The sequence below is a fragment of the Bos grunniens genome, chromosome 16, assembly GCF_055505025.1.
Source record: "Bos grunniens cultivar Pamir isolate PY7600 chromosome 16, Bosgru_T2T1.0, whole genome shotgun sequence".
NCBI classification, from domain to species: domain Eukaryota; kingdom Metazoa; phylum Chordata; class Mammalia; order Artiodactyla; family Bovidae; genus Bos; species Bos grunniens.
The window spans coordinates 65,714,602-65,740,045 of NC_141180.1; the positions used below are offsets into that span (position 1 = coordinate 65,714,602).

General features: G+C 39.8%; 1 protein-coding gene across 2 annotated transcripts in view; it reads right to left on the reverse strand.

Moving 5' to 3' along the window:
• BRINP3 (BMP/retinoic acid inducible neural specific 3) overlaps positions 1–25,444 on the reverse strand; it is a 483,960-nt gene that overhangs the window by 203,028 nt on the left and 255,488 nt on the right. For both annotated transcript variants that reach the window (XM_086342771.1, XM_086342772.1), the window contains one exon: positions 22,404–22,594. In XM_086342771.1, the coding sequence (XP_086198897.1) occupies positions 22,404–22,594 (191 nt within the window). The remainder of the gene's footprint in view (positions 1–22,403; positions 22,595–25,444) is intronic.

Consider the following 25,444-nt stretch of genomic DNA (forward strand, 5'->3'; position numbering starts at 1 on the left):
AGAAGGAAGTGGCAATCCACTCCAGTACTCTTGCCTGGAAAATCCCATGGACCGAGGAGCCTGGTAGGCTATATAGTCCACAGGGTCACCAAGACTCGGACAAGACTGAGCGACTGCACTTCACTTCAAATACTAACCCATTTGACCCTGACAACAAATCTATATAATCCTCAATCCAGAGACAATGAACCTAAGTCAAGGAGAAGTTGAGTGCTTTAATTTATCTAGGTGTCATGACTAGCGATCAGTGAAGCTGGGATTTACATGCAGGCATTCTGATTCTAGAATTCATATTATTAAGTGTGTAAATAAAATTGTGTGAGTGAGTGGCCTAATGAACAAATTTATATATTTTTAAATGACCAAATAAAAGGTACTAAATAGGGAGATCTTTGAGACATGAGTAAAATGAATCAATTTAAGATAACATGGGAAGAAAATCCAGTAAGAAAGAAAAATATGAGCAATAAAATACATTGTATAACCCTATGAATTCACTAATAAAAATGTTGGTGGGTTATGAAGAAAAACCTGATTAATGAAAATATTACTTGATCAGGTTTAGGGCATGTTTTCCAAAGCCAATATGCTTCTGAGGAAATCCGTAATTACATGCATTTTAGTTTTAAATTGGGGGTTATCCAAAATCAAAAAGGTTCTGACAGTTCATTATATTGCTCCACATATTGTGATCCTTGCTGATTCCACTCTCCCATTTTAATTTCATTATTATTTAACCTCTATTCTTGCCATTTACTCATGTAAAACTACAACAAAACAAGTTTGTTATATCAAAATTATGTTCTAACTTGGAAAACGTCCTACCTGTTTTCTGATTTTCTCCATATTATAAATAGAATTGAAATTTCAATTAACATATAACATAAATTTCCATTTATTCCTAACTGCCTAAAAAAGGCATTCTCTGAGGTCAGGGGTGGCAGCAGAGAGGAGCTATCCCGCATCCGAGGCCAGGGGTGGCAGGTGGGGAGGAGCTACCCCTCATCTGAGGCCAGGGGCAGCGGCCTGGAGGACCAACCCCATGTCCGAGGCCAGGGGCGGCAGCCAGGAGGACCAACCCCATGTCCAAGAAGCCCTGGCTGCACGGGCGCAGGAGGGCCTAGAGAAGCTATCCCATGTTGAAGGTCAGGAAGGGCGGCGGTGAGGAGATAGCCCTCATCCAAGGTAAGGAGCAGCGGCTGCGCTTTGCTGGAGCAGCCATGAAGAGATACCCCAGGCCAAAGGTAAGAGAAACCCAAGTAAGATGGTAGGTGTTGCGAGAGGGCATCAGAGGGCAAACACACTGAAACCATACTCACAGAAAACTAGTCAATCTAATCACACTAGGACCACAGCCTTGTCTAACTCAATGAAACTAAGCCATGCCCATGGGGCAACCCAAGATGGGTGGGTCATGGTGGAGAGATTTGACAGAATGTGTCCACTGGAGAAGGGAACGGCAAACCACTTCAGTATTATTGCCTTGAGAACCCCATGAACAGTATGAAAAGGCTAAATGATAGGATACTGAAAGAGGAACTCCCCAGGTCAGTAGGTGCCCAATATGCTTTGGTCACCTCATGCGAAGAGTTGACACATTGGAAAAGACTCTGATGCTGGAAGGGATTGAGGGTAGGAGGAGAAGGGGATGACAGAGGATGAGATGGCTGGATGGCATCACCAACTCGATGGACATGAGTTTGACTGAACTCCGGGAGTTGGTGATGGACAGGGAGGCCTGGCGTGCTGCAATTCATGGGGTCGTAAAGAGTTGGACACGACTGAGCAACTGAACTGAACTGATGCTACTGGAAATCAGTGGAGAAATAACTCCAGAAAGAATGAAGGGATGGAGCCAAAGCAAAAACAATACCCAGCTGTGGATGTGACTGGTGACAGAAGCAAGGTCTGATGCTGTAAAGAGCAATATTGCATAGAAACCTGGAATGTCAGGTCCATGAATCAAGGCAAATTGGAAGTGGTCAAACAAGAGATGGCAAGGGTGAATGTCGACATTCTAGGAATCAGCGAACTCAAATGGACTGGAATGGGTGAATTTAACTCAGATGACCATTATATCTACTACTGTGGGCAGGTTCCCTCAGAAGAAACGGAGTAGCCATCATGGTCAACAAGAGAGTCCAAAATGCAGTACTTAGATGCAATCTCAAAAATGACAGAATGATCTCTGTTCGTTTCCAAGGCAAACCATTCAATATCACAGTAATCCAAGTCTGTGCCCCAACCAGTAATGCTGAAGAAGCTGAAGTTGAATGGTTCTATGAGACCTACAAGACCTTTTAGAACGAACACTCAAAAAAGATGTCCTTTTCATTATAGGGGACTAGAATGCAAAAGTAGGAAGTCAAGAAACACCTAGACCATTCAGGTATGACCTAAATCAAATCCCTTATGATTATAAACTGGAAGTGAGAAATAGATTTAAGGGCCTAGATCTGATAGATAGAGTGCCTGATGAACTATGGAATGAGGTTCGTGACATTGTACAGGACACAGGGATCAAGACCATTCCCATGGAAAAGAAATGCAAAAAAGCAAAATGGCTGTCTGGGGAGGCCTTACAAATAGCTGTGAAAAGAAGCGAAGCGAAAAGCAAAGGAGAAAAGATATAACCATCTGAATGCAGAGTTCCAAAGAATAGCAAGAAGAGATAAGAAAGCCTTCTTCAGCGATCAATGCAAAGAAATAAGAGGAAAACAACAGAATGGGAAAGACTAGAGATCTCTTCAAGAAAATTAGAGATACCAAGGGAACATTTCATGCAAAGATGGGGTTGATAAAGGACAGAAGTGGTATGGACCTAACAGAAGCAGAAGATATTAAGAAGAGGTGGCAAGAATACACAGAACTGTACAAAAAAGATCTTCACGACCCAGATAATCACAATGGTGTGATCACTCATCTAGAGCCAGACATCCTGGAATGTGAAGTCAAGTGGGCCTTAGAAAGCATCACTACGAACAAAGCTAGTGGAGGTGATGGAATTCCAGTTGTGTTATTTCAAATCCTGAAAGATGATGCTGTGAAAGTGCTGCACTCAATATGCCAGCAGATCTGGAAAACTCAGCAGTGGCCACAGGACTGGAAAAGGTCAGTTTTCATTCCAATCCCAAAGAAAGGCAATGCCAAAGAATGCTCAAACTACTGCACAATTGCACTCATCTCACATGCTAGTGAAGTAATGCTCAAAATTCTCCAAGCCAGGCTTCAGCAATATGTGACCCGTGAACTTCCTGATGTTCAAGCTGGTTGTACAAAAGGCAGAGGGACCAGAGATCAAATTGCCAACATCCACTGGATCATGGAAAAAGCAAGAGAGTTCCAGAAAAACATCTATTTCAGCTTTATTGACTATGCCAAAGCCTTTGACGGTGTGGATCACAATAAACTGTGGAAAATTCTGAAAGAGATGGGAATACCAGACCACCTGTCCTGCCTCTTGAGAAATCTATATGCAGGTCATGAAGCAACAGTTAGAACTGGACATGGAACAACAGACTGGTTCCAAATAGGAAAAGGAGTATGTCAAGGCTGTATATTGTCACCCTGCTTATTTAACTTCTAGGCAGAGTACATCATGAGAAACGCTAGACTGGAAGAAACACAAGCTGGAATCAAGATTGCCAGGAGAAATATCAATCACCTCAGATATGCAGATGACACCACCCTTATGGCAGAAAGTGAAGAGGAACTAAAAAGCCTCTTGATGAAAGTGAAGGAGGAGAGTGAAAAAGTTGGCTTAAAGCTCAACATTCAGAAAATGAAGATCATGGCATCCGGTGCCATCACTTCATGGGAAATAGATGGGGAAACAGTGGAAACAGTGTCAGACTTTATTTTTCTGGGCTCCAAAATCACTGCAGATGGTGACTGCAGCCACGAAATTAAAAGACGCTTACTCCTTGGAAGGAAAGTTATGACCAACCTAGATAGCATATTGAAAAGCAGAGACATTACTTTGCCAACAAAGGTCCGTTTAGTCAAGGCTATGGTTTTTCTGTGGTCATGTATGGATGTGAGAGTTGGACTGTGAAGAAGGCTGAGTGCCGAAGAATTGATGCTTTTGAACTGTGGTGTTGGAGAAGAGTCTTGAGAGTCCCTTGGACTGCAAGGAGATCCAACCAGTCCATTCTGAAGGAGATCAGCCCTGGGATTTCTTTGGAGGGAATGATGCTGAAGCTGAAACTCCAGTACTTTGGCCACCTCATGCAAAGAGTTGACTCATTGGAAAAGACTCTGATGCTGGGAGGGATTGGGGGCAGGAGGAGAAGGGGACGACAGAGGATGAGATGGCTGGATGGCATCACTGACTCGATGGACGTGAGTCTGAATGAACTCTGGGAGTTGGTGATGGACAGGGAGGCCTGGGGTGCTGCGATTCATGGGGTTGCAAAGAGTCGGACAAGACTGAGCCACTGAACTGAACTGAACTGTATTCACAATGGATACATTGTATAAGGTTTTCCTGTTGTCTCAAGAGTAAAGAAACAACTTGCCAGTTCAGGAGATGTGAGTTTGATCCCTGGGTCAAGAAAATCCCCTGGAGAAGGATATGGCAACCTGCTCCACTATTATTGCCTGGGAAATCCCGTGGACAGAGGAGCCTGGTGGGCTACAGTCCCAGGGGTCACAAAAGAGCTGGACATGACTTAACAACAACAACATTGTGTAAAGGCATCAATAAATGTTTTTCTTTTTCTTTTCTTTCTTTATCTTTCCTTCTTTCCTAAAGATTGTTATACTGATGTTGTTAGAAAAGATTCTGTATTTTTCCCTACTATGTAGATAGAAATATAGGTTTTTATTCCTAGCCTTTGGTTGAATGTCTTGATGACTGCAAATGTTTTAATTACTGTAGAAATATTTGACTCTGTGAAGATAACAGTTTTCCTAGACAAGATAGCAGTGATTCTTTTGGCTTTCTATAGACTCCCCCGGAGAAGAACACCTCTCTGCGTGGGATCTAAGAACCGCAACTATGAAGGTGATGAATGTATCAAAGTTCTTTCCTCTGTGGCAGACCCACAAACCAGGCATATATGCTTTTTAACTGGCTTTTACCAAAACTGTTTCATAGGAAACTGTGTAAGCATCAGTGGGTTTAGAAAACGCGTCTTGTAGGAGATTATTTCTAAAATTATCTAGCAATTTTCTGAAAATCGATTTCTTTCCCTAATCTATGACTTAAATCCTCTTATTTTTATACTACTGGAAATTTGAATGGTATCAAATTTTGAGATGTGGTCATAATAGAGTTAAGAATTTTGAAAGAGTCTGATTTTACATAATACAGTATTACATATATGTATAAAAACATACACATACACACACACACACACACACACACACACACGCGTGCGCGCAGGGAGCTCAAATATTTGCATTGTCCAGGTGGTTTTTCAGACCTATCTTTAGTTTTTCTGCTGACACCTGCCAGAGTAATTAATTCAAGCAATCCTGGTAGGCAGTCATCATGGGTTTAGTGAAACAGAAGGACCCTTTTACGGCGATATCACTTGACATTTGCTCTTTTATAGTCCTCTGGGAACTGCAAGTTTAATTTATATGTGGGAAGAAATGGAGTTCAAGATTTATTGATTTAAAGTATTGCTCTTGAGAGCCTTTGTTCCAGATCATTGTAACAATCCAACTTAGAGTTCTGAAAGATAGATATGATCCCTGACACAATGCTATTGTTGTGCCTCCTATCTCTAAATAAAGTTAAATAACAAAGATTTGCATAAATTTAGTGATCTAATATCAGCAACTACATTGAAACAAAACAAAAATCAAAACAGCCTCGGTTTCCTGGATAAAGGCAGGGTGATTGTGATCAACACATATTATGTTTGAAAGAGTGTCATCTAATTGTTTTTCATGGAGGAGGTAATATCCCAGGCAATAAAACAGACTTCCTGATAGGGTCTCAAAAGAGTCAGATGTGACTTAAGCACGAACCAAGAACAGTGGTCCCAATAAATACAGTTAACTTTAAACATCCTGAGAAACCGGTTATATTCAAACTAAGAAAGATGCCCTGCATAGTACTAGAAGAGAAAGTGCATTTTATTTTGTCTAATGTTTCACTGGCAGGAATTTTACTAGGATACCTCTCATGCCCTCTCTTAACCCATCTCCCTCCCACATTCAATAGCTTCCATCAAAGATAAAAGAATACCTGATTAGTGATATTGAAGGATGGGATTATGTATTCCCTACTCTGCTCCTTTTGAAATAGCACTTGGACAGATCCATCAGAGGAGTTATATTCCTGTTTTCATAGGTTAAGATTATAGGAGTGGCTCTGTCCCGAGGGAGAGTGCTAGGTATTTAATTGGGAGTGAACTGTTCAGAAGCCTGTTGTGTCTGTAGTTTTTCAAAATGCCTAGAAATAGAGCTTATACTTTAAATTCAGTCTTGATGATTTTTATGAGTACATCTTAATTGGTTCTAAAGTCTTTAAGGGTGGAAGAGGGGAAGGAGTATGATGTTAGAGCTCATGCACTTCAAAAAGAATAAGGCTAGAAATGTTATGGAGTATAAAATACAAACCTAGAGTGTCTTAATAATTTCCAGGAAGTTTCTGTGACCTCATATGAGAAAAAATTATGTGATCCAATATAGTGTTTTGAGCAAATTTATATAGTTATCAAGGGATACAGAGATATAGAAATGAAATAGCAGAGGCTAAAAGTAAGGACTTCCAACTCTAGTTAGGATGCATAAAATCATAAGAAACCATCATTCTCATCCTAACAATGAAAGCCAGACAAAGTCAAAGTTTTTCTTTTTAACTATAAGAGTACAGTGGATGCTGTAAATATATTTAAATCCAGAAAATAATTAGCTTTTCTGAGAGAAAATAACACTAGGCTGCTCTAATCTCTGGCAGAGAGGGAAGAGGATAAATCTGCCATTGATAAAATAAAGGGAAACTAGAATTGAATGTTTAGTATCTTTGTCAGTGCCAGTATGATGAATTAAAATACCAGGAAGTTCCAAAATGAGTATACACCCTCCCAGGCAATTACTGCCATTAGCCCTCACTGACCACATGAATTTAGCACATGAGAAGTTAGCTGCAAAACAGCATAGCTGAGAGAAGCAATTGTGCTTTCCTCAAGTACAAGGCTTTGGGAGAAACCCTCTGATGCATTTTTGGCTTTCACCAAGTTCAAGGCATACAATGGGAAACGTTTGACAATAGAATAATTATTCATTTCTTAGTCTGCTTTCCTTGACTACTGTCTGTCACGCCCTTTGAATCCACATTCTCTTGTTTTTTCATATATTATTGCTATTGTCAAACATCATGTATAAAAAAAAGAAAAACAAACAGCAAAATGAAGACTCTATGTAAATAATACTTCCTCTGAAAATAAGCATACTTCTTCCCGTATTACATTTCTATTAAGTGTGACTGAATAGTCTAATCTGGAATTGAGGTTGACCAGAGCTTTCTTCAAAATTTGACTTGATTTAGTGACTTTTGGCTTAAAACAGTTGGAAGACAGCATCAGCACTTTCTTTTCAGAAGGACTTAGGATCTGGCCAAGAGTGAGACTCAGGAAATGAACATACTCTTCACAACCCAGCTGCCAACTTCTGAATCAAGAGGAATCTCTTCCAGCTTGAAGGCTTGGCTGTTGATCTCTTGGGATCCTGCAGAATTCTTTGCTTTACAGTCTTGTCCTAACTTTCTGTACACTGGGAGTTCACCTTCCTCTTTGCAGGCTTCTCCATCCACACTTGGAAGATCAGTGCCTGGTACTTGGTGAAAGCCTGAAAGGCTTCAATGGGCATCTTTCCTAGCTCTTTTTCCCATTGTATGCCTTGAACTTGAAAGTGAAAGTCGCTCAGTCATGTCAGACTCTGCAACACCATGGACTGTAGTCTACCAGGCTTCTCTGTCCATGGGATTTTCCATTGGGTTGGGTTGCCATTTCCTTTGCCAGGGGATCTTCCTGACCCAGGGATGAAACCTGGGTCTCCCACATTGCAGGCAGACACTTTACCATCTGAGCCACCAGGGAAGCCCAAGAGTATAGTCTGTGGAATTCTCCAGGCCAAAATACTGGAGTGGGTAGCCTTTCCCTATGATTTTTCCAGTAGTCATGTACAGATGTGAGAGTTGGACCATAAAGAAGCCTGAGCCCTGAAGAACTGATGCTTTCAAACTGTGGTATTGGAGAAGACTCTTGAGAGTCCCTTAGACTGCAACGAGATCAAATCAGTCAATCCTAAAAGAAATTAACCCTAAGTATTCATTGGAAGGACTGATGCTGAAGCTGAAGCTCCAATACTTTGGCCACCTGATGCGAAGAGCTGACTTTTTGGAAAAGACCCAGATGCTGGGAAAGAGTGAAGGCAGGAGAAGGGGAAAACAGAGGACAAGATGGTTGGATGGCATAATTGACTCAATGGACATGAGATTGAGCAAACTCTGGGAGATGCTGAAGAACAGGGAAGCCTGGTGTACTGTAGTCTATGGTCACAAAGAGTTGGACACGACTGAGCGACTGAACAACTTCAGTAAGATTCTTCTTACTGAAGATTCTTAGTGGTAAGATTCTTCTCTGGAATATACTTCTCTCATATTAAGATAGTCACTCCAGTGTTAAAATCACATATCTACTCTCATCCTTTTACTTTTAACTTACTTTCAAATTTCAAATGATTCTCCTGTAGACAATGTATAGTCAAATTTTACTTTCTTAAAAAAGTCAATGTGACACTGATGTGCATTTTAATAGAATGTTGATATTATTAGGTTTAAGTCTATTTACTTAATATTTATTCTCTATTTCCCATTCTGTTCTTTCTTCCCTTTTTCTTATTTTTAACTTCCTTTGAGTTAGTTTTAAAATAATTCTATTTTATTACCTTTCTGTCCTGTTAACTATAATGTTTTGTTATTTTAGTGCTTGTTTTAAGGTTCATAGTATACACACTTATCAAAATACCTTTAAATTATATTATAGAATTTCACTGACAATATAAGAACTTTAAATTTTATACACTTGACCCTTGAACAAGAGGAGGTTAGGGGTACCAACCTCCATACGGTAGAAAATGACTATAACTCATAATTGGCCGTCTGTCTCTATGGTTCCTCTATAACATTAATTCTGTACCCATGGATTTGACTAACTATGGGTCATGTAGTACTGCAATATTTACTATTGAAAAAAGATCTCCTTGTAAGTAGAAACTTGTAGTTCAAACCCATGTTGTTCAAGGGTCAACTACATCCAGTACACTTCATCTAATCTTTATGCTATTGTGGGCCTATTACTTATTTATATATATGCTATAAACCTCATAATACATTGATTGTGGTATTGTTTAAAGAAATGCTTCTCTTTTAAAGAGACAAAACAACAACAATAATAAAAGATAATTACCAGTGTTGGCACCATTTTCTCTTTTCACTTTTCTTCATTCATTTATGTAAGTACACATGTATGTATTTAATGACTGACATTAGCTACCTTCTTGCCTGAAAATTTTCTTACTCATTTCACTCATTCAGGTTTGCCACTGAGAATCTTGCAGATTTTATACATTTGCAAATATATTTTCCATTACTGAAACATTTTTATTAGAAAATAAGCTTTATATTGACAGAATTTTTTAGTATTTTAAAGTTCTCATCTCCACTATTTTCTTACTTTCATTGTTTCAAGGAATCTGCTATCACCCTCAGCTGTATTCTTCTGCACCTAATGTGTTCTTTCTTTCCCCTGACTCCCTGTACCACATGAATTTATATCTAAGCATTTACACTCTTGGTCAACCTTATATCTCAGCAAAATGTCCATTTATTCTGGTTGGGAGTCCTCCAATAACTAACGGAAAGTAAGATATTCTTTTTAATAGTGGTTTTGAGCAATTTATGGACTTTCCTACAGCTCAGATGGTAAAGAATCTGCCAGCAATGCAGGAGATCCAGGTTCCATCCCTGAATCAGGAAGATCCCCTGGAGTAGGAAATGGCAATCCACTTCAGTATTCTTGCCTGACAGAGGAGCCTGGTGGGCTACAGTCCATGGGGTCACAAATTTGAGCGATTTGATTATGAAATGAAAAGTGAAAGTGAAATTCACTCAGATCAGATCAGATCAGATCAGTCACTCAGTCGTGTCCAACTCTTTGCGACCTCATGAATCGCAACACGCCAGGCCTCCCTGTCCATCACCAACTCCCGGAGTTCACTCAGACTCATGTCCATTGAGTCAGTGATGCCATCCAGCCATCTCATCCTCTGTCGTCCCCTTCTCCTCCTGCCCCCAATCCCTCCCAGTATCAGAGTCTTTTCCAATGAGTCAACTCTTCACATGAGGTGGCCAAAGTACTGGAGTTTAAGCTTTAGCATCATTCCTTCCCAAGAAAGCCCAGGGCTGATCTCCTTCAGAATGGACTTGTTGGATCTCCTTGCAGTCCAAGGGACTCTCAAGACTCTTCTCCAACACCACAGTTCAAAAGCATCAATTCTTCGGCGCTCAGCCTTCTTCACAGTCCAACTCTCACATCCATACATGAACAAAGGAAAAACCATAGCCTTGACTAGACGAACCTTTGTTGGCAAAGTAATGTCTCTGCTTTTGAATATGCTATCTAGGTTGGTCATAACTTTCCTTCCAAGGAGTAAGCATCTTTTAATTTCATGGCTGCAGTCACCATCTGTAGTGATTTTAGAGCCCAGAAAAATAAAGTCTGACACTGTTTCCACTGTTTCCCCATCTGTTTCCCATGAAGTAATGGGACCGGATGCCATGATCTTCATTTTCTGAATGTTGAGCTTTAAGCCAACTTTTTCACTCTCCACTTTCACCTTCATCAAAGTCACTTAGTTATGTCCAACTCTTTGTGACCTCATGAACTGCAGCCTGTCAGCCTCTTCTGTCCATGGAATTATTCAGGCCAGAATACTAGAATGGGTAGCGTTCCTTTCTCCAGGGGATCTTCCCAAGCCAGGGATCAAACTCAGGTCTCCCGCATTGCAGGCAGATTCCTTACCATCTGAGCCACCAGGGAAGCTGATTATGAAATACCTCAGTTCAGTTCCGTTCAGTCGCTCAGTTGTGTTCGACTTTTTGCAACCCCATGGACCGCAGCACGCCAGGCCTCCCTGTCCATCACCACCAACTCCCAGTGTTTATCCAAACTCATGTCCACTGAGTTGATGATGCCATCCAACCATCTCATCCTCTGTCATCCACCTATCCTCCTGCCTTCAATCTTTCCCAGTGTCAGGATCTTTTCAAATGGGTCAGCTCTTCACATCAGGTGGCCAAAGTATTGGAATTTCAGCTTCAACATCAGTCCTTCTAATGAACACTCAGGACTGATCTCTTTTAGGATGGACTGGTTGGATCTTCTTGAAGTCCAAGGGACTCTCAAGAGTCTTCTCCAACACCACAGTTTAAAAGCATCAATTCTTCAGTGCTCAGCTTTCTTTATAGTCCAACTCACACATCCATACATGACTACTGGCAAAACTGTAGCCTTTTTTTTTTTTTCCAGCCTTGAAAGTAGATGTATTTTATTTCTTCCAGGAGTATAATGCCTCCAAATAGACTGAAGGAAGTGAAGTATTGACTAGATGGACCTTTGTTGGCAGAGTTATGTCTCTGCTTTTTAATATGCTGTCTAGGTTGGTCACAACTTTCCTTCCAAGGAGTAAGCATCTTTTAGTTTCACAGCTGCAGTCACCACCTACAGTGATTTTGGAGCCCAAATGAAATGCCTAGCTAGGTGCAATTTTCTTGATCTTTCTTATGTTTGGCATCTTTTGAGTTGCTAGGATCTGTGGGTTTTAAATATCCCAATTAATTTGGAAATTGGTCATTAACCCTTCAAATATTTTTCATTTAGTCTGTAGCAATAGATTCTAATGTCCACTCCTAACCCTTTCCTTATGGTATGCACAATCTTCTGTAATCCTCTTCCACTAAATTTAGATAGGACCTATGACTTGTTTCTTTCCTGGTGGCTCAGATGGTAAAGCATTTGGCTATAGTATGGAAGACCCAGGTTCGATCTCTGGGTCAAGAAGATACCCTGGAGAAGGCAATGGCACCCCACTCCAGTCCTCTTGCCTGGAAAATCTCATGGACGGAGGAGCCTGGTAGGCTGCAGTCCATGGGGTCATGAAGAGTCAGACACGACTGAGCGACTTCATTTTCCCTTTTCACTTTTATGCGTTGGAGAAGGAAATGGCGACCCACTTCATTGTTCTTGCCTGGAGAATCCCAGGTATGGGGGAGGCTTGTGGGCTGCCATCTACGGGGTCACACAGAGTCAGACATGACTGAAGCAACTTAGCAGCAGCAGCAGTACCCTTTGGTATGCCCCACCAGTGAGGCATGGCATTTCTAAGCATTTCATGCAGTACTCCATGAATTATTAGCATTTCCCTCTGGCTTATGGGAACACAAAATCACTATGCATGATGACTGCAGCCGTGAAAGTAGAAGATTCTTGCTTTTTAGAAGGAAGGCTATGACAAACCTAGTGCTGTGCTGTGCTGTGCTGTGCTGTGCTTTGTTGCTCAGTTGTGTCCAACTCTTTGTGACCCCATGGACTGTAGCCCACCAGGCTCCTCTGTCCATGGGGATTCTCCAGGCAAGAATACTGCAGTGGGTTGCCATGCCCTCCTCCAGGGGATTTTCCCAATCCAGGAATGGAACCGAGGTCTCTTGCATTGCAGGAGGATTCTTTACCAGCTGAGCTATCAGGGAAGCCCAGACAAACCTAGATAGCATATTAAAAAGGAAAGACATAACTTTGCTAACAAAAGTCCTTATCGTCAAAGCTACAGTCTTTCTAGTAGTCATGTACAGATGTGAGTTGTTCAGTCACTCAGTCGTGTCCAACTCTTGCGACCTCATGGACTGCAGCATACCAGGCTTCCCTGTCCTTCACTATCTGCCAGAGTTTGCTCAAACCCATGTCCACTGATTTGGTGATGCAATCCAACCATCCCATTTTCTATCATCCCTGTCTTCTCCTGCCTTCAATCTTTCCCAACATCATGGTCTTTTCTCAGGAGTTAGTTCCTCACATCAGGTGGCCAAAGTATTGGAGCTTCAACTTTAGCATCAGTCCTTCAATGAATATTCAGGGTTAATTTCTTCTAGGATTGACTGGTGTGATCTCCTTGCTGCCCAAGGATACTCTCAAGAGTCTTCTACAGCACCACAGTTCAAAAGCATCAATTTTTGGGCACTCAGCCTTTTTATCTGTCCAGGTTTCACATCCATACTTGACTACTGGAAAAACCATAGCTTTGACTATATGGACCTTTGTAGGCAAAGTAATGTCTCTGCTTTTTAATACTCTGTCTAGGTTTGTCATAGCTTTTCTTCTAACGAGTAAATGTCTTTTAATTTCATGGCTGCAGTCACCATCCACAGTGTTTTTGGAGCCCAAGGAAATAAAGTTTCTCACTGTTTTCACTGTTTCCCCATCTATTTGCTATGATAGGACCAAATGCAAATCAATCCTGAATACTCATTGGAAGGACTGATGCTGAAACTGAAGCTCCAATATGCAAACAGACAACCCACTGGAAAAGACTCTAATGCTGGGAAGGATTGAAGGCAAATGGAGAAGAGGGTGGCAGAGGATGAGATTGTTAGATAGCATCACCAATTCAATGGACATGAACTTGGGTGAACTCCAGGATACGGGTGTCTGTAAAGGACAAGGTGGCCTGGCGTTCTGCAGTCAATGGGGTCACAAAGAGTCAGACAACATGCCACTATTTATAAGGAGGACTGATGCTGAATCCGAAGCGTCAATGCTTTGGCCACCTGATGCAAAGAGCTGACTCATTGAAAAAGACCCCAATGCTGAAAAAGATTGAAGGCAAAAGGAGAAGGGGGTGGCAGAAGTTGAGACAGACAGCATTATCAACTCAATGAAAAAGAGATTAAGCAATCTGCAGGAGATAGTGAAGGATTGGGGAGTGTGGTGTGCTACAGTCCATGGAGTCACAAAGAGTTGGACATGACTTAGCAACTGAACAACAAAACATATATAAGACATTATTTTTATTATAGACAAAAACAAGTAAAAATAGTTTCTGCTTTTGCCCTCCAAAAATTATTTATCAAAAGCCATGAAGACATGGCACAGGGGAAATAAATATCCATAATGCAAATTACAAAGTTGTTATCAAGCATATGAAAATTGTGAATATGAAAAAATATGATTCTTTATTATTATGGAAATTTTTGATTCCAAGAATTTAATCATAGCACAACAGTACAACATAGGAGTATGAGGAGGAACTAAAGAGCCTCTTGATGAAAGTGAAAAAGGAGAGTTAAAAAGTTGTCTTAAAATTCAACATTCAAAAAACTAAGATCACAGCATCCAGTCCCATAACTTCATGGCAAATAGATGGGGAAACAGTGGAAACAGTGAGAGACTTTATTTTCCTGGACTCCAAAATTACTGCAGATGGTGACTGCAGCCATGAAATCAAAAGACGCTTGCTCCTTGGAAGAAAGCTATGGTCAATCTAGATAGCATATTACAATGCAAAGACATGACTTTGCCAACAAAGGTCCATATAGTCAAAGCTATGTTTTTTCCAGTAGTCAAGTATGGATGTGAAACCTGGACAATGAAAAAGGCTGAGTCCCAAAGAATTGATGCCTTTGAACTGTGGTGCTGTAGAAGACTCTTGAGAGTCCTGTGGATAGCAAGGAGATCAAACCAGTCAATTCTAAAAGAAATTAACCCTGAATACTCATTTGAAGGACTGATGCTAAAGCTGAAGCTCCAATACTTTGGCCACCTGATGTGAAGAACTAACTCCTTAGGAAAGACCCTGATGCTGGGAAAAACTGAAGGCAGGAGGATAAGGGGATGGCAGAGGATGAGATGGTTGGATGGCATCACCGACTCAATGGATCTGAGTTTTTGAGCAAACTCCGGGAGACAGTGAAGGACAGGGAAGCCTGGCATGCTGCAGTCCGTGGGGTCACAAAGAGTGGGACAGGACTGAGTGACTGAACTTAGCTGAACTGAACATGTCTTGGCTATTGTAAATAGCCTGAACTGAACTATTGGGGTACTTGTATCTTTTCAAATTAGAGTTTCTCCAGATATATGCCCAGAAATAGGATTGCTGGATCATATGGTAACTCGATTTTTAGCGTTTCAAGGAACTTCTATATTGTTACCATAGGGGTGATACCAATTTATATTTTTACTAACATTGTAAGAGGGTTCCCTTTTCTCCACACCCTCTCCAACCTAGACAGCATATTAAAAAGAGGAGACATTACTTTGCTGACGAAGGTTCATCTAGTCAAAGGTATGGTTTTTCCTGTGGTCATGTATGGATGTGAGAGTTGGACTGTGAAGAAGGCTGAGCGCCAAAGAATTGATGCTTTTGAACTGTGGTGTTGGAGAAGACTCTTGAGAGTCCCTTGGACTGCAAGGAGATTCAACCAGTCAATCTTAAAGGAGATAACCATGAATATTCATTGGAAGGACTGATACTGAAGCTGAAAGTCCAATACTTTGGCTACCTGATAGAAAGAGCTGGCCTAATAGAAAAGACCCTGATGCTGGGAAAGATTGAAGGCAGGAGAAGGGGACGACAGACGATGAGATGGTTGGATGGCATCACCAACTCGATGGACATGAGCTTAAGCAAGCTTTGGGAGCTGATGATGGACAGTGAAGCCTCACATGCTGCAGTCCATGGGGTTGCAAAGAGCTGGACATGACTGAGCAACTGAACAACGAACGACAACTTAGCATGATTAGCATCTGAATTATAAAGAACACTTATAGTGGAATCACAGAGGCGGGCACGACTGAGTGACTGAACTGAACTCCAGCCTTTACTATTTGGTGATGGCCATTCTGATTCAGGTGAGGTAATATTCATAGTAGGTTTTATTTACATTTCTTGATAATTAGCAATGCTGAGTATCTTATTACATGCTTGTTGATCATCTGTATGTCTTCTTTGGAGAAAATAAGTCTGTTTAGGTCTGCTGCCCGTATTTTGATTGGGTTGTTCTGCATTGTTGAGTTGTATGACCTGCTTGGGTATTTTGGAAATTAAGCCCTCACCGGCCACATAATTTGCAGATATTTTCTCCAGTGCATTGGTTGTATTTTCCTTTTGTTTATGGTTTTCTTTGCTGTATAAAAGCTTATGAAATTGATTAGGTCCAATTTTTGTTGCTGTTGTTGTTTTTTCCCTATTGCCTTAGGAGAAAGGCATTGATATGATTTATGATATGATAAGAAAACACTGATATGATTTATGTCAGAGAATTTGTTGCCTATGTTCTCTTCCAGGAGTTTTATGATGTCCTGTCTTATATTTAAGTCTTTAAGCCATTTTGAGTTTATTTTAGTCAGTTCAGTTCAGTTGCTCAGTCATGTTCAACTCTTTTCAACCCCACGGACTGCAGCACGCCAGGCCTCCCTGTCCATCACCAACTCCCAGAGTTTACTTTAGTTTACTGATACATGTGTTGTGGTCCAACTTTCCCATGAGATCAGATCAGATAAGATCAGTCGCTCAGTCGTGTCCGACTCTTTGCGACCCCACGAATCGCAGCACACCAGGCCTCCCTGTCCATCACCAACTCCCGGAGTTCACTCAGACTCACGTCCGTCGAGTCAGTGATGCCATCCAGACATCTCATCCTCTGTCGTCCCCTTCTCCTCCTGCCCCCAATCCCTTCCAGCATCAGAGTCTTTTCCAATGAGTCAACTCTTCCCATGAGGTGGCCGAAGTACTGGAGTTTCAGCATTAGCATCATTCCTTCCCAAGAAATCCAAGGGCTGATCTCCTTCAGAATGGACTGGTCGGATCTCCTTGCAGTTCAAGGGACTCTCAAGAGTCTTCTCCAACACCACAGTTCAAAAGCATCAATTCTTCGGCACTCAGCCTTCTTCACAGTCCAATTCTCACATCCATACATGACCACAGGAAAAACCACAGCCTTGACTAAACGGACCTTTGTTGGCAAAGTAATGTCTCTGCTTTTGAATATGCTCTCTAGGTTGGTCATAACTTTCCTTCCAAGGAGTAAGTGTCTTTTAATTTCATGGCTGCAGTCACCATCTGTAGTGATTTTGGAGCCCAGAAAAATAAAGTCTGACACTGTTTCCACTGTTTCCCCATCTATTTCCCATGAAGTGATGGCACCGGATGCCATGATCTTCGTTTTCTGAATGTTGAGCTTTAAGCCAACTTTTTCACTCTCCTCTTTCACTTTCATCAAGAGGCTTTTTAGTGCCTCTTCACTTTCTTCCATAAGGGTGGTGTCATCTGCATATCTGAGGTAATTGATATTTCTCCTGGCAATCTTGATTCCAGCTTGTGTTCCTTCCAGCCCAGTGTTTCTCATGATGTACTCTGCATATAAGTTAAATAAACAGGGTGACAATATACAGCCTTGACGAACTCCTTTTCCTGTTTGGAACCAGTCTGTTGTTTCATGTCCAGTTCTAACTGTTGCTTCCTGATCTGCATACAAATTTCTCAAGAGGCAGATCAGGTGGTCTGGTATTCCCATCTCTTTCAGAATTTTCCACAGTTTATTGTGATCCACACAGTCAAAGGCTTTGGCATAGTCAATAAAGCTGAAATAGATGCTTTTCTGGAACTCTCTTGCTTTTTCGATGATCCAGCGGATGTTGGCAATTTGATCTCTGGTTCCTCTGCCTTTTCTAAAACCAGCTTGAACATCAGGAAGTTCACGGGTCACATATTGCTGAAGCCTGGCTTGGAGAATTTTGAGCATTACTTCACTAGCATGTGAGATGAGTGCAATTGTGCGGTAGTTTGAGCATTCTTTGGCATTGCCTTTCTTTGGGATTGGAATGAAAACTGACCTTTTCCAGTCCTGTGGCCACTGCTGAGTTTTCCAAATTTGCTGGCATGTTGAGTGCAGCACTTTCACGGCATCATCTTTCAGGATTTGGAATAGCTCAACTGGAATTCCATCACCTCCACTAGCTTTGTTTGTAGTGATGCTTTCTAAGGCCATTACCACTTGTCAAAGAGACTGTCTTTGCTCCATTGTATATTCTAATGTTCTAATATATATCCTAACTTTATGAATAGTTCTTGAAGTTTATAATAATGTATCTTTATAATTTCAGAAATATAAATGAAGCTCTAAAGTCATGGAACTTCTTCTCAGTATCACCTTGACCACCCTTAGTAAACTATGCAGCACCAAAACATCATTTGAAGATGGATTTTTTAGCTGGAATATTGACCTGTAAGTTGATTTTATCATATTGTTTGTGCCTTTCACTAAATTTGTTCAAAAAAATTCTAAACACCATAATTTTAAATATATTTCCAGTAAATTTTCTGTTAGGAAAATGCTAGGAATATATTATTGTATTGTATCTTTTTGTATTGTATTGTAATCATTGTATCTTTTCTTTTAGAAAAATAATGATAACTTTTAGAGTTTTAACAGATTCAAAATTTTAATTTAAAACAGAGTATAAAGGAAATTTTGGAAAATGCATATAGCATATCAGGCAATTGATTAAATTTCCCACAATATATATATATTTATTTTTCTCATCTTTGACAATCATATTAAAGTTCATTCAACTATTTCAAAATAAACCTAAAGAATATGCTGGTGTGATTTTTTTAGGTAACTTGAGTCAATTTAATTGAATGTTCTGAAAATAATGGAGAATCCTAGACATTATACTTGATATTTTTTGCACTAATAATTATATTGAGAAATAATATTTGACATAAATGCCATTATTGGAATAATATAGCAGTTAATTAAGCTATATAGGCATTTGAGCCATTCCTTTTTTGTTTATAGATGTGTTAATGAACTTCAGTCTACATTTACATTCATGATTATAAGAGATAAAAGCAACCATTTGTTCAATTTCCTTTTCTAGAAACTGGTTCATAGTCAATGCTATTCATTCAACTCCTGTGTTTTTTAAAGATTTAGCATGATAAAAGTAGGCACGATAATGCAGATTTAACAATATTTTTGCTGTTATCTGATAATGAACTTATTTGACTTTATTTTTTAACAATACTCTGTCTCCTAGATTCTATGAATCATGACACATCTTCATACAACATTTGTTCAAGAAATTACATGCCCACTACATGACACTTAAAATCCAAGGTTTTTTATCTAATCAAAGAAATTGTAGATCTTGGTATCCCTAGTGTGAATCTTTAAAATATAAAAGCAACACATTGAACCTTTAGAGAGTTGGTAGAATTTTTCAGCTTTTGATTTTAAATATACTACAAAAGCACTTTGCAGTCAGTTGTTTATTCAGGTAAAAGGATTTCAGAAGTTGAATACCCTTGGATTTTGCTTACACACCCACTACCGTAGCCATTCAGTCCCTTTCACCCTGTCCAATTACATCTAAGCAATTACAATCTTATACTTGAGGAGGGACATCTTTTATCTTTTATCTATACATTTGATAACTAAGGAAAAATAAAAGATGCTCTCTCCAGAAAATTACACAGCATAATAAAAGTGTGCATGAAATTCAAGGACCCTGTAGAGCTGCTCAAGAATCTTTCCCAGAGCTTTCACAGTAGCCCAGACTGCAGCTGACCATGGGTCAGATAATCACTAGCTACTTTACTGCCTCAGGTGGGAACTCCATCCATGTTTGAATTTAATCCTGAAAAGTCTGATGGCCCTCCCCTCTTTCTCAGCTCCTACTACCTCACCCTTGCAGGCCTTGGGTACTTTCAGATTATTTTCTGAACCTTGTTGCTCCCAGTACACATACCTCATTCCCTTTTTTTCTTAGTTACAGATAAGATATGTGAACTTTTCTTTACAATCCATCCATCTCTATATCATTCCTATATTGTTCTCTGTTTCCTCTCCCTGATCTAAAGTTCCACTTATTTTTCCTGTTTCCAGCCCTGCTACACACACTTTAAAATATTTCCATTATGGAGACTTCCTTAGTTACTGTGATACAGAATCTGCCTGCCAGTGCAGGAGACATGGGTTTGATCCCTGGTCTGTGAGATACCACACACTACAGAGCAACTAAGCCCAGGCGCCACAACTACTAAGCCTGTGCTCTAAAGCCTGGGAGCTGAAGCCACCGAAGCCTGCACTCGTTCCCTAGAGCCCATGGTCTGCAATGAGAAGCCACAGTCAGAAGCCCTCAAACCACAACTAGGGAGTAGCCCCTGCTCAATGCAACTAGAAAAAAGTCCAGATGGCAACCAAGACGCAGAACAGCCAAAAATAAATAAATATAATTACTCTAGAAACTATTTCCATTGTGTGCATTAGAACTCCCTTTCAAGACTACTGGATAAAGAGTATTTTCTGGAGTCCTTTCAAGGCAAAACTGTTCACTCTCCCACACTCCAGGCTACTCCTCTGTGTTCCCTAGAGCTCCTGTGAGCTTACTCATTGATAAAAGTCACTTCTACTTTGAGGCTGGCTCATTTCTACCATCCATGAAGTCTTATCAACATCAGCTGTAGCATCAGTGTCTAAGAACACTGCCTGCATACAATAGCTTAGCCATTAAAACATGTGCCTTTTGTGATACAGATTTCTATTCTGGGACAAAAGAGTATGTACAAATATCCATTAAGTTTTGATATGAACTGTGAATGAATACTTACTATGGATACAAAAACTCTATTGTATAATTCTACTTGGTGTGCTGAGTGAAAAATCAATAGCCATATAATAAACACACTTACAACAATGATGTCTTCTATTAGAAAATATACTTTAAGTCACTGTTTATATCACTGAAATTGATTTCTGAAAAAGCCTATTTCCTCTCAGTAACCTTAAGCTAAATACCTACAACACTACTCTACCTTACAATATTTTAAAATTAATCAACATCTGCATTCATGCTGGCCACATTGGTATCTATATGGCATAAATATTATTTATATACTTGATTACTCAATATAACCTAAATTCTATGGTCAGAGGTAGACTATCATTGTACAATTTATCTCTACAGAAGTCTTTTTCTTAACCTCATTTACAAACAGTATTGGAAATCGGCAGTTATTATTTGTGCAACTCTTAAGCTAAAGATATTTTCATGTAACCTTTTATTCTCTCTAGGAGAATCTTAGACAAAAGATGTACCTTAGGCTAATTTGTCTAGCATTCTCAACATATCAATGTACTAATTTTTCAAGTAACTGAAAAAATATAAATACTAATTTTAATCTCACAAAGCAATACAATGATATATTTAATGACTGATTTTTACATTAATTATGACATGTTACATTTAAAACACTAAGAAATGCTCTTTATGTTTTATTTTGTTCTTACTACTTTGTCCAGAATCACACCATGATATTGTGCCAACTCTATGGTCTGTTAATTTTACAATGGCCCCTGGCCAAACCCAAACACAACAACATGCTTATCCAAACTTCCAGAGAAATATGTCAAAACATCTATTGTTCTGGAAACTACTGCTTCTCTCTCTCTCTGTCTTTCTCTTTCTTCTGAAAATTAAAGGTATCCTGTTTTCCCATTCTCTCAGCGTTCATAAAGTCAACTTTAGTTGAGTCAAAGGCTAAAGATTTTAGCAAACACATGGATTTGTCCACTAGTTCCAGATTATGGTGTATATTGACTTCTAGAAACTTAAAAACAACTACTTGTACTCCTTAACTGTGTCTTAAAAAACAAAGGGGGAAATACTCCTCGAATCAGACTTCTTAATGATTTTTGTGTCACTGACTCATTTTGAGCCCAATCATCCACTTCTCAGGATAATGTTTTTAAATGCACACAAATCAAATTATGAAGTTTTACAAAAGAAATCAGTATTATTAAAACAAAGTTTCATCCATGTATGCTTTGTGTGTGTCTAAGTAGCCAAGGATAAACTCAATTCATGTGCATTTCAATTAATGCTCTGACTTGAAAAACCTTAATCCAATTATCCAGTTAACAAAATTACATGAAAATATATATACATAATTTCACCTTAAATGTATTGCAAAACTCAAAACAAAAGGAAATAATACATTATTCTTCAAGACACCATGGTTTAAATCAGTGAGCCATGAACATACATAGAAACGGATCTTAGAGACGGAAAACACAGTGGTATGATATGATGGTTTAGTCTCTAAGTCATATCCAATTTTTGCAACCCCATGGTCTGTAGAATGCCAGGCTCCCCTGTCCATGGAATTCTCAAGGCAAGAATACTGGAGCTGGCTGCCATTCCCTTCTCCAGAGGATATTCCCGACCCAGGGATTGAAACCCAGTCTCCAGCACTGCAGGCAGATTCTTTACCACTAAACCACCAGGGAAGCCTCATGGTATGATATAATCGTAAGATAAACATATTCATACCTTTATAGCAGTGGATGCGATTTGAATGTGGTGAAGTCTCCGAAGGGTGCTGTCCCTGTCAATGAAATAGGAAGCAGCCAGTTGGTGTAGAGTCTCCAGAGTAACCGAGGAGCTATTGGCGCTGGGGTCACTTCCTTCAGATCGTTTGCTCAGCTTCCGCTTGTCCACAAAAATTGTGAGTGACTCCTCTCCTGCATGAATAATATTTTACATTATTCCATTTTCCACTTAAAATCAGCGTTTAAATTACCTGCAACTGAGGAAGCCTAGATTATAACCATTATGAAACAAAAGAGTGACAGATAACAAATGGGCAGGGAGTTTTATTTATATTTTTGTTCACAAATATTTCACACATACCTAGAAAAGTACCCGGGATGATCATGGTTGTGAATACATATTTAGTAAGCACTGAATAGCAAGCTTTTAGAGAATTTTTTCTCTAGATTTTATTGACTTTTTCGTATGGTTTAGCTTATCTAACACTAATGTAGCCCCAAAATTAAGCAAATTAAGATAAGAAAATATGTAAAATAAACAATAGTTACTATAGATCGTTATGGCAAATGGAAACTTGATCAAGTATATTAAAAAATATTGTTGTTTGGTTGCTAAGTAATGTCCAACTCTTGATTTCTCAGGCAAGAATCCTGGAAAGGTGGCCATTTCCTTCCCCAGGGGATCTTTCAGACCCAAGGATCAAACCCACATTTCCTGATTGGCAAGCAGATTCCTTACCACTGAGCCACCCTGGAAGACCACTTCAAAACATTACCTGCTTTCAGTTGTATCTTTAAAATGCAGAGAAAACATATATATGACTATACAATTATATAAATATGTGTATTAAGCTCAGAGGTTATCATGAGAAATGCTGGGCTAGTTGAAGCACAAGCTGGATTCAAGATTGCTGGGAGAAATATAAATAACCTCAGGTATGCAGATGAAACCACCCTTATGGCAGAAAGTGAAGAACTAAAGAGCCTCTTGATGAAAGTGCAAGAGAGTGAAAAAGTTGGCTTAAAGCTCAACATTCAGAAAACTAAGATCATGGCAACCAGTCCCATCACTTCATGGCAAATAAATGAGGAAACAATGGCAACAGTGAGAGACTGAATTGTTTTGGGCTCCAAAATCACTGCAGATGGTGACTGCAGCCATGAAATTAAAAAACATCTGCTTCTTAGAAGAAAAGTTATGACAAACCTAGACATTAAAAAGCAGAGACATTACTTTGCCAACAAAGGTCCGTCTAGTCAAAGCTGTATTTTTTCCAGTAGTCATGTGTGGATGTGAGAGTTGGACTGTAAAGAAAGCTGAGCACCGAAGAATTAATGCTTTTTAACTGTGGTGTTGGAGAAGACTCTTGAGAGTCCCTTGGACTGCAAGGAGATCCAACCAGTCCATCCTAAAGGAAACTGGTCCTGAATATTCATTTGACTGACTGATGCTGAAGGTGAAATTCCAATACCTTGGCCATCTGATGTGAAGAACTGACACATTTGAAAAGACCCTGATGCTGGGAAAGATTGAAGGCAGAGGAGAAGGGGATGAGATGGTTGGATGGCATCATGGACTCCAAGGACATGAGTTTGAGTAAATTCTGGGAGTTGGTGATGGACAGGGAGGCCTGGCGTGCTGCAGTTCATGGGGTCACAGTGAGTCGGAGATGACTGAACTGAACTGAAGCTCAGAGGTTTCTTATGTGCTGCAATCCATGGGGTCACAAAAAATCGGACACAACTGAGCGACTAAACAACAACAAATACATGACATTAAATATTATATTATTGTGTGTTGATAGCTTTGTAGAAATCATTAACATCCATGGGAGCTTTAGGTTCTTGACAATGGACCCTCTAAGGTGAAATTTGAAGTTAAACGAATTACAGTTAAGCTGCAGTTTTCAACATTTGAATGTTGATAAAAAAGTATCAATGCCATTTAAGACTAACATTAAGAACTTGTCATTCTCAGACTTCCAGATTCTTGGATCATCTAGCATATAATTGTCAGACTTGAAGCTTGTTCTCATTCTTTCAGAAACCCATCTGTTCAGGTGGCATTATGCCCATTGACAAATTGGCAAGCCAATTTCCTAAAACACCAAATAAGATTTCTAGCAGAAGAAGAGTTTGTTTGTCTTCTCAAAATTAAAAATAATGCCAGTTTTAAAATGACACAGTCTAGTGACCATCTAATTCTAAGTGACAGTTTCTACTTCTCTGCAAGAGATAAGGTGAGTTGCTATCAGAAATAATGTGTCAACAATGTTATTTCAGAAAGTAGTATTCTCAGTTTGTATTTGGAACTCAGCATATGCCAAAGCAGGAGATGCAAGAGACATGGGTTGATCCCTGGGTCTGGAAGACCCCCTGGAGAAGGAAATGACAACTCAGTCCTATATCCTTGCCTGGAAAATTCCATGGACAGAGGAGCCTGGTGGGCTACATTCCGGAGGGTCACAAAGAGTGAAACACAACTGAGTGTGTGCATGTGCATGCGTGTGCACGTGCTCACACACACACACACACACACACATATCCTGGAAATCAAGCAGATTAGAATTACGGAAGGAAAAAAAAAAGACTTTCAAATATATAAATGAGTGGATCAAACTATCAACAGCATTAAGTCATTTGCACGGTAACCAGACTTCAGATGGGAACATCTGAAAGCAAAAAGAAATATTTATGTCAAATACTATAAGGGAAAAAAAAAAAAAAAGCAGCAACCATTTACCCTCGAATGGAAGGATGAACTGGTTTGGAAGTTTTGTTTCACTGGATATGAGACCAACTCACACATGTACCCAAGCAAACATCTTGCACATGGAGACAGAAAGATCAGTGCCATTATCTTCTTATGATCTAAGAAGTCATAAGGCAGCTCCATGACACATGTAAGCGCTATGATCTGAATGTTTGTGTCTCACAAAATTCATATGCTGAAATTCTGTCCTTCTAAGATCATGGTATTAGGAGGTGGGGTCTGTGGGACATGCCTGGCTTATGAGAGCAGAGCCCTCAGGAATGGAAGTC